The sequence below is a fragment of the Chiloscyllium plagiosum genome, chromosome 21 (genome assembly GCF_004010195.1).
Source record: "Chiloscyllium plagiosum isolate BGI_BamShark_2017 chromosome 21, ASM401019v2, whole genome shotgun sequence".
NCBI classification, from domain to species: Eukaryota; Metazoa; Chordata; class Chondrichthyes; order Orectolobiformes; family Hemiscylliidae; genus Chiloscyllium; species Chiloscyllium plagiosum.
The window spans coordinates 37,209,739-37,223,618 of NC_057730.1; the positions used below are offsets into that span (position 1 = coordinate 37,209,739).

At 42.6% G+C, this 13,880-nt stretch overlaps 1 protein-coding gene across 4 annotated transcripts in view; it reads left to right on the forward strand.

The window, feature by feature from the left end:
* Positions 1 to 13,880, forward strand: part of ints1 (integrator complex subunit 1) — a 120,893-nt gene that overhangs the window by 76,082 nt on the left and 30,931 nt on the right. For all 4 annotated transcript variants that reach the window (XM_043711842.1, XM_043711841.1, XM_043711839.1 and 1 more), the window contains exons 33-36: positions 2,808 to 2,948; positions 5,039 to 5,219; positions 7,958 to 8,081; positions 9,785 to 9,915. In XM_043711842.1, coding sequence (XP_043567777.1) covers positions 2,808 to 2,948; positions 5,039 to 5,219; positions 7,958 to 8,081; positions 9,785 to 9,915 — 577 coding nt within the window. The remainder of the gene's footprint in view (positions 1 to 2,807; positions 2,949 to 5,038; positions 5,220 to 7,957; positions 8,082 to 9,784; positions 9,916 to 13,880) is intronic.

The window sequence follows — 13,880 nt, forward strand, 5'->3', positions numbered from 1 at the left end:
AGCTTAATGTCAGTCTCATGTGTCAGCAATGTAATCCTCATTACTGCACCTGGACTCTCACCTTAGTTGTTTATCATCCAGCTATTGGACACAGTCGTTGTTGGTTAGGGCAGCTCTTTCTTGGCCATCCAAATTGCTCCTAAGCAGGTCGATGTCAGCTGGATCCTCAAACACCAGCAGTTCTTGGGGTGTAGGTATACCAACAAGTTCCAGGGAAGGAGCTTCAAGATTTTGACCCATAACAGTGAAGGAAAGGCAAGATAGTTCCAAATCAGGATGGTGTTTTGAAGGGGAACTTGCAGATTGCAGTTTCCCTATGTATCTGCTGCCCTTGTAGTACTACTCTAGGTATTAGAGATCAAGGGTTTGGAAGGTGCAGTCAAAGGAACTTGCGTGAGTGGCTGCATTTCATCTTGTAGATTGCAGACATGCTGCCACTGGACTTCAGAGGTGAAGGGAGTGAATGTTGAGCATGGTGGATTGTAGTGGATACCACTTCAGCCAATTGCTTTGTCCTGGATGATGTCAGGCTTCTTCAGCATTGTAAGAGCTGAGCTCATTCAGGCAAGTGGTGAACGTTCCATCAGACAACTAACTTGCATATAATCTGTGGTGGACAGGCAATAGGAGACACAAGGCAAGTTACTTGCCTCAGAATTCCCTGTCTCCAACCTGCTCTTCATTGAAACATAGAATCCCAACAATGTGGAAACTGGCCATTTGGCTCAACAAGCCTACACTGACCCTCCAAAGAGTAACCCACCCAGACCCAGTTCCCTACCCTATTACTCTACATTTCCTCTGAATAATGCATCTAACCTACACATCCCTGAACACTATGGCAATTTAGCATGGCCAATGCACCTAACCTGCACATCTTTGGAAACCGGAGCACCCAGAGAAAATTCATGCAGACACTGGGAGAATGTGCAAACTCCAGGCTGAGGCTGGAGTCTAACTCTGGTCCCTAGTGCTGTGAGGCAGTAGTGCTAACCACTGAGCCATCATGCTGCACTTGTAGCCATATTATTTATATGGCTGGTCCAGTTCAAATTCTGGTCAATGTTAACCCCCAGAATGTTGATGACTGGGGATTTACAATGATGATGTCATTGAATTCCAAGGGGATCATCTTGTTGGAGATGATCATTGGCCTGCACTTATGTGGTGTGAATGTTACTTGATACTTATCAGCTGAAGTCTGGACATTGTCTCTATGTAATGACATGGACTGTTTCAATATCTGAGGAGTCAGGAATGGTTATGAACACTGCTGCAACCATCAGTGAACATCACTGCTTCTGACCTTGTGTTGAGGAGGTGGCGGGGGGGGAGGCAGTGAAGTGGCTGAAGTGGGTCTTGGACACTACCCTGATGAACTCCGACAGTGATGTCCTTGAGCTGATGTGATTCACCTCCAACAATCGCTGCTGTTTTCCTTTCTGCTAGTTTCAGTCATGAATCCACAATTTCTGACTCTAAGACAAGAGTGCTCCATCCTGTTAAAAATTAGTGTTCTATATGTGGGTATTACAATTTAACTCTCAAGTGTTAAAATGACAGGCTAAAGTCATTGAGTTCAGCTGATTAAATCATCTTAAATTACAATTTTGTCCCTTGTTACATCTTTGTGTACTTAAATTCCATTACCTTTGTACATTGTCCACTAGATCATCCAATTTAGATAAGATTCATGTTCTAAACAGTTGTCATCTTGATTCATGCTTTTTCTTGTTAGACTGTAGGTACTGCAGTTAGATACTGACTTTCCTATGAGAAAGTAAGATCTAAATATAATCAATGCACTGTTTAAACTCCAGTTCAGGCTATTTTTGACTTCTATGAGGTCTATCACCAAATTCTGCTATCTTGATGGCATGATGTAAAATGGGTCCCTTGCTTACCCGTTCTGCATTTGTTGTTTATTCCTTAATATAAATGTATACCACACCAAGCTCAAGTCCAAACCCACTTGATCTTCTACTATAAACTTAGACCTTACAGAAATTAATGGGTGAATAAGTAGGATTGGAACATTGTTAATTTTTATTTTCATTCTCTGTTTTTCCTTTCTCTTCCTAAGTCCTTGAACACTGAGACCTGTTGTAGCAACCCTTTGCTTACCTTGTGTGGTTGTTTGTCTTGGTGCAGGAAACACACCTGAAGCTGTCTGATATGTGTGGTGGAGAGCTGGACTAGGTAGCATTATGAACCCAATAAACAAACTGGGGGTTCTTCAGAATGTGTGTTAAACAAGAGAACTATAGAGTCTAGAGCTATTTGTAAGGTTCATGTGATAGCTTGCCAAAGGGGAAATTTGGACTGGCTTTTGAATTGAGATATGATCCAAACAATTGCTATTTAAAAGGGCACCTTTGAAAGTTTAAATAGATTTGTTTTTAGCCAGTATCTTTTTGTACCCCTCAATGCATTTGATGGATCAATGGTTCATGATGGCAATTATATCAAATAGTTTAAAATTGTATTGAGTCAATTTTGCTGGGGTCTTATTTCCAACCAGTAGTTGAATTTATAAGAACATACACACAGAAACAAGCCCTTTGGCTCAAATGATCTGTGCCCATGTTTACGCTGCATATGAGGTTCCTCCCACCTTACTGCATCTATTCCTGTATGTATATCTCAAAATTACAAAATGCTACAAGTAAGCGCAGGGTTGGCTGATCATATGAACATAAGTAAAATGCTCTCTCTACCACGGACCTTGTTTGTAAGTTCCTCTTGTTACTTGTAGTCTTATCGTTCTATCATGGCTAAGAATAAATAATAGGATCATGTTTCCACAGTTAGAGCTGGTTTCCGGCACCTGGCAGAACAACTGACCTACCGGCAGGACCAGGAACTGATTGATTCAGCCGTGCAGGGAATAATCTCAGCTCTGAAGGCTGGAGAGAAATGCAATGTGGAGCCAGAGCTAAAGGCAAGAGGTATGAACATTTGTTATATATCCTGTCAGTACTGAATTAGTAACTGGATGGAAATAAAATTCTGGGTCAATAACTAAATTGAAATGTAGGAACTGATCATGAATGTGTTACGTATAACAGAACAGCAGAGACCAGTTTTGGTCTGGGTCTGGTCTGTATTCGTAAACTGGAGTCAAAAGGATCTTTGTTTGTATAGCACCTTTTAGCCAATGAAATACTTTTAGAAGTAAGTATTGTAATATAGGCAGTGTGGAAGCCAGCTTGCAGACAGCAAAGACCCACAAAGAGCAATGTGATTTCAATCAGATAATTTCTCTTAGTGATGGTGGTTTTGAGGAACAAATATTAGCTCTAGGCCACCAGAATCTCCCCAGTTCTTTGAAATATGCAGTGGGCCTTCCTACGTCTGTTCTGAAGAAAGAAATGGAGAGTGACGCTATTTCAGAATTAATCAATGTTTCTGGGACTAAAGTCAATGTAAGCCCAGCACGTTTTCTTCCCTAACAAACATTGCTGAATCAGTGTATTTTTATAACATTCCAACAGTTTCATGATATCAGTTTTTTTTATTTCTAGATTTTTTTATTTAATTGAACCTCACAGATCTCAAACTTCTATAGTGAGATTTGAATATGCGTTCCCTGGACTATTAGACCAGTTACAGAATCCTGGACGGAACTAAATTGGGATGCTTGGTCCTGTTTCTCAAGCCCTTAGCATATCATCTGAAAGCAGCCTTGCACAAGGTTAACCAGAGCTATGGCATTTTATACAACACAGAAACAGTCCAATTAGTTTCTATTAGTCTTTGTACTCCATGAGTTCCTCCCATTCTTACCCTCACCTCAGCTTTTTGTCATATCATATCATTTCCTTTTCTCATGTGTACCTACCCAGTTTTCCTTCTCAAGCGTCTAAGCCATTTGCCTCGATTACTTCCTCAGAATGAGTTCCACATTCTACTGAGTGAATAAATTTCTCATTTCCCTGTTGGGCTTAGCAACTACATCAAATTAACCATAATACTTTGAAACTGATATGCTTAGTTGAGTCTAATTAACAGAGAGGCCTTGGATAAACTAGCCATGTCTTAACAGTGTGGGATGCAAGTAAAATAGCTAACAAAAGATTGAGATGTTCTGCTTGGAAACACAGTGCAAGCATCCTGAATTTCTACACAACTGTATAATTAGCAGGTCCAGTCACAATTTGCATGATTGTGAGTTATTGACAAAAGTGCAATTAAAGAGGCATAAGATATAGGAGCAGAATTAGGCCATTTGGCCCATCAAATCTCCACCTAACATGCTCTTCACCCCCATTTTCTGCCTTCTCCCCATAACCCTTCAACCCATTATCAATTAAAGATCTGTCTAATTCCTCCTTAAATTTACTCACTGCCCCATCATTGACTGCATTTTGGGGTAGCGAATTCCACAGGTTCACAACCCTTTGGGAAAAGTAGATTCTTCTCAACTCTGTTTTAAATTTTCTACTGCTTATCCTAAGACTGTGGCCCCTCATCCTAGAATACCCTAGAAGAGAAAGCATCCACTCCACATATATTTGATTCTTACCTTTTGTCATCTTGAATACCTCAATTTTATCTCCCCTCATTCTTCTAAATTCCAGACAGTATAAGCCTAAACTATTCAATCTCTCTTCATATGACAAACTCCTCATCTCTGGGCTCAATCTAGTGAACCTCATTTAAACTGCCATCTGTGCTACTACATCTTTCCTCAAATAAAGGGACCAAAACTTTGCACCTGTGCAGGTGCAGTCTCACCAATGCCTTGTATTGTTGCAACAATACTTTCTTACTTTATGTTTTATTCTTTTTAGTTATAAAAGCCAACATTCCATTTGCTTTCTTTGTTATCTGCTGTTACCTGCATGATCCGTCTGCAATGTTGTACCCCAAAGTCTCTCCCAATTTAAGTAATAGGTTGCCTTCCCAATATGGCTTATTTTCAAAATTTAACACCTTATATACAGTTAAACAGTTGAAGTGTTTCTACTTGTTTTTTTGTTGTGATTTCTGCTTCGTAAATGAATATTATGTTACCACAATTCTCTCAATCCCACAGTTTTAAAGGGTTTGATCGAGATCCAGTCTCCCTACTTAGAAGAACTCTTGACTCTTGTCCTCACTGCCAACTCAGAAACCGACACAAAGCAAGTTGGTTCGGATCCAGTAGCCCTGATAACCATGCTGCTTCAACAGGAAGGAGAAGAGTCGGCTGTGAAGATGGAGATCGACAATGACAGGTAGCTTCAGAGGAACAATGTAGGATATGGGTGAGGCAGAGGGGTCGGAGATAATGTGCGAATGGCTAGTTCAGGAGTTAAATAAAGAGCATTTAGTCAGCAGTCATTGTGAACGAGTGGTGTCAGGCTCGTGCTGTAGGAAATGGGAGGCTGCAGTTCCTTTATAGAACATTGAGAATCAGGTTGATAGCATTGAGCTATCTAGCAGTCATTTGCCACCAGTTAGCATAGCAGTTTGTCATCTCTAAAGCTGTATCATTCACGCTGATGGTTTGCATTAAAGTGGCAGTGCAGTTGCTGTCTACAAAAAACTTTCCACAAGTTGAAAGTCACAGAAAGCAATGGACTTCTTTCAATCAGCACTTGACCCTCGAGCTGCTGGCACAAAGTGTTGAAGGTTTAAGGATCCCTTCCTTTTGCTGTAAGTTCTGCTGAAGGGTTATGCCCTTATAATCCCGACTGAGGTCAGCTCATCTAAACTCCAAGGCCCTGTTAATCCTCCCAAACCAAGGGAGACCAGCAGAGAAGTTGCTGAATCTGAGAAGCTTTAAATGCATAGCTTGTAATCTCCAGATTTACGAACATCATAGATGTTTAGCAGTTTCTCAAACCTTTGTTAAAGCTGATTGAATCCAATCTAAATTTCCATACTGTAGGGAATCTCATCTAAATCGGGTGCTATCAAGCAACACCTGCAACGGAATAATCTGAGATCTCGTGCTCAGCCATGCATTTGGCTCCTAACCTCATTACAGCCTTCATCCAAACATGGGCATAAGAGCACAAAGCTGAGAGTGATGGCTCTTGACATCAAAACACCATTTGACCAAATGTGACATCAAGAAGCCCTGGCAAAGCTAGAGTCAATGGGAGTCAGGGAAAACTCTCTGCTGGTTGGAATTACAATTTGCTTAAAGGAAGATGGTTGCAGTAGTTTGAAGTCAATCACTTAACCTCTGGACATCGTCAGGGTCTTGTCCTTGGCTCAACCATCTTCAGCTGCTTCATCATTGACCTTCTCTCCATCATAAGATCAGAAGTTAGGATATTTGCGATGTTCAGCACCATTTGCAACATCTCTGATACTGAGCTGTCTTTGCCTTTGTCCATTTGCAGTAAGGTCTGGGCAATTTCCAGGCTTCGACTCATAAGTCAGAAATTCACCTGTACCTGTACCAATGTCATCTACTGCATCAGTTGCACCCAGTGTGGTCTCCTCTACATCGGGGAGACAGGATGCCTTCTTGCGGATCGTTTCAGAGAACATCTCTGGGACACCTGCACCCATCAACCCCACCGCCCCATGGCTGAACATTTCAACTCCCCCTCCCACTTGACTGAGTGGACATGCAGTCCTGGGCCGCCTCCACCACCAAACCATTACCACCCAATGCCTGGAGTAGGAACGCCTTATATTCTCCCTTGGGACCCTGCAACCATACGGGATAAATGTGAATTTCAACAGCTTCCTCATTTTCCTTCCTCCCATTGTCTCTGTCCCAAGCCTCCAACTCGGCACCACCCTCCGGACCCATCCAACACTGCCCCCTCTGACCTATCACCTTCTCCTTCACCTTCATCCACCTATCACTTTCCCAGCTACCTCCCCCCAACCTCACCCCCCTCCCATTTATCTCTCAGTCCCAATCCACAAGCCTCATTCCTGATGAAGGGTTTATCCCGAAATGTTGAATCTCCTGCTCCTAAGATGCTGCCTGATCTGCTGTGGTTTTCCAGCACCACACTCTCAACTTCAACTGATAAGTGGCAATTTGTACCACACAAGTTACCGTGTCCAACAAGAGACAATATAATGTTCGTCCCTTGACAGTTCCCGCTGGTCAGAAACTGAACTGTACTGTACAAACTACATAAATATTCTGGCTACAAGACTAGGTCAGACGGTAGGAATTCTGTGACACTTCACTCACCTTCTCTCTCTCCCAAACGCCTGGTTCCCCATCGACAGGGCACAAGATTTGGATGTGAAGGATTTTTCTCCACTTCGTTATTTAAGTTCCAAAAAGCTTGACACCATTCAAGATAAAGCAGCTTGCTTGATTCACTCCCCATCTGCCACCATCAACATTCACTCCTTTCACCACTAATGCACAGTGGCAGCAGTGTACACCATCTACAAGATGCACTGCAAGAACTCGCCAAGATTCCTCTGGCAGCAGCCTTCCAATCTGTAACCTTTGTGACCTACAAGGACAAGTGCAGCCAATACGTGAGAACATCATCATGTGCATGTTCCCCTCCAAGCCACAGACCATCTTGACTTGCGCCATATTGCCATTCATTCATTGTAGCTGAATCAAAACCTGGGACACCCTTCCCAACAGCACCTTGGGTGTCCCTACACCCCAAGGACTGCAGCTATGAAAGAAAGCAGCTGACCACTTCATTCCCTAAAGCAGCTGCAGCTGAATAATAAATGCTGGCCGATCCATCAGCACCCACGTCCCAAGAATAAATAAAGAAAATCGTTAACTTTCTCTTCCAAATACTTGTATGTTTCCAGGATTCAATCCATACATTACAGAAGTTTAGATTTCTTTCAGGCAAAGTAACATAGCCGCAAAGCCTGTGGATCAGTTCATTTTGGCCATTGCTACAGAGTTGGTGGACCATGTTAGCTGGAATCTGTCCTCACTCTGCCAGTTAGAATTCCTTCAGATAGCTCCAAGTTACTCTGCAGCATTTTACCAGCTTTGCTTTTTTCTTTGCTTATGCAGTGCAGAGAGGCTGAAACCTGTATCCGCGTCAGGACTGTTTATTGACTGGTTTGAGCTCTTGGACCCTGAGGTTATTTCCTGCTGTCCTGATCAACAACTAAAGCTCCTGTTTGCCGATCACAAGGTAAAAAAAAACTAATGATGTGTGAGAAACTTTAAAGGAATATTATATCATACACCAAGGAGTAGGCAGCTATGCCTAATTAACTAAATGAACATCAGCAAACTCATTAACCCTGGAGTGTTTCTGCTTCAGTTATGTGCATTCATTGAAATCTCACTTCAGTACGATTGGGGAGTTCTTTACGATTAACAAATTGAAGATTGTTTGCGCTGGAGAAATTGAATCAGTTTGCCACTTACTGTCCAGTGCCGGTGTTGGTGGTGAGATTTCTTCTGTTGGCTGGAGGACTAGTTAGCACAAATGTGAAGCTCCCTGTAAAACCTTGCAGCAAACAATGTTTTCTGAGTGCGTGCCTTTTCAATTTTCCCCACGTGGACCACCAACATCGCCGTCTTTGCTTCGCAGCCAACCGAAATCCCGACATCAGTGCGAACGAAGGACAAAGAGGGAAGGCAGATTAATGTGACGAGAAACACACAAACAACTGGATTTCTAATGTTGTGGTGGAATATGCTTTGCTGACTTGGCATCACCTCTCTACCACAACATTAGATGCCAAGGGTCAATGGAGGTACAATTGCATCCTGTTGACTTAAGACCAGCAACTCCTCTGAAAATAACCATAAAATGAGAAAGACTGTTCATAAGGTTACTCCACAAACACTACCTTCATCTCTGAAGAGGTGAGCAAGGTGTTGAAAGTCACCGGGATAAGTGACACCTGTCCAGAATTGTTCAAGAACAAGTAGCAAATAAATGGATGTAGCTTTCCAGACTCACTTCCAACATCATTGACACTGGCATGATACCAGAAATCTGGCACCATTCCAAAGTCATTCCCATCCTAAAGTCAGGAAAGCCTGTCCACAATTCCAAGCATTACCGACCCATTCCCTCTGTCTTCAGTCTAAAAGCTAAAAGACTGTTCTGACCAGGTCCTTGCACTGCTACCATCATTTGAGGCAGAGTTTCTGAATACTGGATCTGCCTTCATAAAAAATATTTAAAATACATGACTGGTAAATGTTTTTCAGAGTAGCTTGGGTGTACTTGTACAATTAATGCAATGCCAGCATGTAGGCACAGCAAGCAGTTGGGAAGGCAAAAAGCATGTTGACCTTTATTGCAAGAGAATTTGAGTACATGAATAAGGAAGTCTTTCCATAAATGTCCAAAGCTTTGGTGAGACCACACCTGGAATACAGTGTATGGTTTTGGTCTTCACATTTAAGGAAGAAAGTACTTAATTTGGAGGGCATACAGTAAAGATGCTCCTGATAGGACAATTCTTTTAAGCCACAAATCAATATGAGGGACTGAGTAAATTGACTTGTTCTTCTGATGACCAGAGAATATTGAGAGATGTTGTCATTGCATTACAAGATTCTGAAAGGTCCTGATCGGGTAGATACTATGGTTCCTTCTGCTGGCGAGAACAGAGGGGCTCAATCTCAGGATTAGCGGCTGATCACTTAAGATTTAGAGACAAGGAGAAATTTCTTCGCCGAAAATTGTGAATCTTTCAAATTCTCTATCCCAAAGGTTTATGGAATCATGGGGAATATGTACCATAAAATGTTTAAAGTGAATAGGTAAAATGGCAGAAGCTTTTAACTTATGATCTTACGACCACCGCATCTTTTGTGTCATTAGATGCCATTGTTTTGGTCCTTGTGTTTACCTGTACTCTGAATTGTCTCCAGATAACTGGTCAGCCAGGATTGCAGCTACTCTCATTCCGACCCTACCTTTTGGCTGTCCTCATCCACCAATCAAACTGGACCACATTGCACCAGTGCATCAGCATTCTGTTGAGTAAGCACGGGGAGCTCAGGTGAGTCATAGCTGCAGGCACAAACCAAGAGTTCAGACATTTACAATTGTACAGACAGAACAGGAGTTTGGATCACTGAACCATAGTCATGGTAACTGCATAAGGGAAGGTCTTATTTAATTAGTTTGATATTTTGTTAGTTAATTTAGAAAGAAACTAAAATACATGCACATATACTTTTGCCAGCACTGACCTGTGCAGGTGCACACAATGTCAAATCTTCAGTGACAGTGCTACAGTCAATGTTTTTATTTTCACATTTGACCTGGGTCATAGAACATAGAACATAAAAACATACAGCGCAGTACAGGCCCTTTGGCCCTCGATGTTGCGCCGATCCAAGCCCACCTAACCTACACTAGCCCACTATCCTCCATATGCCTATCCAATGCCCATAAAGAGGGAGAGTCCACCACTGCTACTGGTAGGGCATTCCATGAACTCACGACTCGCTGAGTAAAGAATCTACCCCTAACATCTGTCCTATACCTAGCACCCCTTAATTTAAAGCTATGCCCCCTCGTAATAGCTGACTCCATACGTGGAAAAAGGTTCTCTCATGGTCAATCCTATCTAAACCCCTAATCATCTTGTACACCTCTATCAAGTCACCCCTAAACCTTCTTTTCTCTAGTGAAAACAGCCCCAAGTGCCTCAGTCTTTCCTCATACGATCTTTCTACCATACCAGGCAACATCCTGGTAATCCTCCTCTGCACCCGTTCCAGTGCCTCCCCATCCTTCCTATAGTATGGCGACCAAAACTGCACACAATACTCCAGATGCGGCCGCACCAGAGTCTTATACAACTGCAACATGACCTCAGGACTCCGGAACTCAATTCCTCTACCAATAAAAGCCAGTATGCCTATGCCTTCTTCACCGCACTATTTACCTGTGTGGCAACTTTCAGAGATCTGTGTACATGGACACCAAGATCCCTCTGCTCACCACACTTCCAAGTATCCGACCATTAGCCCAGTACCCCATCGTTTTGTTACTCTTACCAAAGTGAATCACCTCACACTTACCTACATAGAACTCCATTTGCCACCTTTCTGCCCAGCTCTGCAGCTTATCTATATTCCTCTGTAACCTGACACATCATTCCTCACTGTCAACAACTCCACTGACTTTCGTATCATCCGCAAACTTGCTCACCCAACCTTCTAGCCCCTCCTCCAGGTCATTTATAAAAATGACAAACAGCAATGGTCCCAAAACAGATCCTTGCGGAACACTGCTAGTAACTGCTCTCCAAGATGAACCTTTACCATCAACTGCTACCCTCTGTCTTCCAGCCAGCCAATTCCTAATCCAAACTTCCAACTCACCCTCAATGCCATACCTCCGTATTTTTTGAAGTAGCCTACCATGGGGAACCTTATCAAACGCCTTACTAAAATCCCATATACACCACTCTACCGCTTTACCCTCGTCCACCTCCTTAGTCACCTTCTCAAAGAATTCAATAAGGTTTGTGAGGCACGACCTGCCCTTCACAAAACCATGCTGACTATCCTTGATCACATTATTCCTATCCAGATGTTCATAAATCCTATCCCTTACAATTCTCTCTAAGACTTTGCCCACAACAATAGTGAGACTCACCGGCTTATAGTTACTAGGGTTATCCGTACTCCCCTTCTTGAACAAGGGAACCACATTTGCTATCCTCCAGTCTTCTGGCACTATTCCTGTAGACAACGAGGACATAAAAATCAAGGCCAATGGCTCTGCAATCTCCTCCCTTGCTTCCCAGAGAATCCTAGGATAAATGCCATCAGGCCCAGGGGACTTATCTATTTTCACCCTTTCCAGAATTTCACCCTTTCCAGAATTTACGGTTTTCTTTTCACGATGCATTATCTAACCCCGCCCCCCCCAGTTTTGCCATTACCTTCTATATATCTAGTGGAATGTTCTTCAGATGACAGGTTACCTGGCCTGTAGTTCACCACTCTCCATATTCATTCTTTTTTAAACTGGCAGATAATATTTATAACTGTCCCTTATCCTGATTGGCTACCTGTCTTTCTGAAATGTGTCAGAAAATAATGTGAAAATCCGTAATGCAACCAATATGACCATTGCTCCTTCCACTGACATTTATGTATGTAGTAAATCTGGTCTGTCTGATTTTTCAAAACTCAATCCAGCTGTCTTTTCAAATGCTACCTCATCACTGATAAGCACGATCTTAGACTTTACTTACACAAGTCCCATGGTCACTTGGTATTTCTAGGAGAATTTCTGGATATTCTTCCATGAAGACAGACAGTAAGAAACTGTATCTATTCCCTGTAACGTCTCTGTTCCTTATAATAGATTATGCTGTCCGCACACTCAGTGTTCCACATTTCACCTTGTTTTTATTTTTGTTTCACATTGATAGAAGCTTTTTAGCAATTTATATGTTGTTATTATGTTTGCATGCTTTTTCTCTTTATGATGTTTTTCTCAGTATTTTTGTCCTCCTTTGCTGGGTCCTACATTTCTGTGAATCCACTGGTTTACGACAATGCCTGACGTTTTTCTCAGGTGCTTCCTTTGACCTAATAGGTAGATGAGGGGTGCGTGTGCAAGTGATAGGTCGGAGAGGAGGGTGGAATGGATAGGTGGGAAGGGAGATGGACACATAGGAACATTCAAGAGGATGGTGCCTAGTTGAAACGTTGGATTGGCATGAATTGGGAGGGGGGAAATAGAGAAATTGGTGAAATCCACATTGGTCCAGTGTGGTTCGAGGGTCCCATTGTGGACGATGAGGCGTACTTCCTCCATAACTCAGGTAGTTCGGGTTTGGCAATAGAGGAGGCCCAGGACCTACATGTCCTTGGTGGAGTGGGAGGAGGAGTTAAAGTGTTCAACCACAAGGTGGTGAAGTTGGTCTGTGTGACTGTACCAGAGATGGTTTCTGAAACGATCACAAGTTAACGTTCTGTCTTGCTGATGTAGAGAAGATCAAATCGGGTTTAATGGATGCAGTAGATGAGGAGTTCTGTCTCCCTTCATCACCTATCACTTTCAACCCACCACACCCCCTTCACATTTATCTCGCAGCCCACTTGGCCCATAAGCCTCATTCCTGATGAAGGGCCTATGCCTGATACATCGATTCTCATGCTGCTAATATGCTGGCTGACCGGCTGTGCTTTTCTAGCACCACATTCTTCGACTCTGATCGCCACCGTTAGCAGTATTTACTTTCGCCTCACACCTTTATGGCTTGTGTGACTCAGATTCATAATTGTTACTTCAAAGAAAACAAAAAAAAAACTGCTGTGTACTCGGATATCGGAAAACCAAAAGAGACAACATGGCGGCTCATCGTCGAGCACTGCTGCCTAACAACAACAAAGACCCCGGTTTGATTCCAGTCTCGAGAGACTGTCTGCGTGGAGTTTACACATTATCCCCGTGTCTGCGTGGGATTCCTCTGGATACTCCGGTTCCCTCCACAGTCCAAAGATGTGCAGGTCAGGTGAATTGGCCATATTAAACTGCCCATAGCATTAGGTGCATTAATTAGAGGGACACCGGTTTGGGTGGAATACTCTTTGGAGGGTTGAAGTGGACTTTTTGGCCCGAAGGGCCTGTTTCCGTACTGTAGTGAATCTAATTTCAAATAAAAAGTTGAGTTCACTGTTTCCAAAAGGTCATTTGCAGCAAAGTTTTCAATTAGCTATTCTGATCATCCAACACCAATTCCTAAATAACCTGATCTCGGTGCTAGAAATAATGTTAATGCAAATCATCTCACGCATGCTCACTAAATCCATTTTTCCCAACATTAGCATTCAGTTGGGTTAGCACAGCTTAGATATAATTTTAACAGTACATTATTACTGCATTACACAGAAACGAATAGATCCCATTTCCTGTTTTATAACATGCCCGACATTGGTATTGCAGCTTTCACTTTGACATATAAATCCCATCAATGTTTGCTTCTCATTGCTGTTT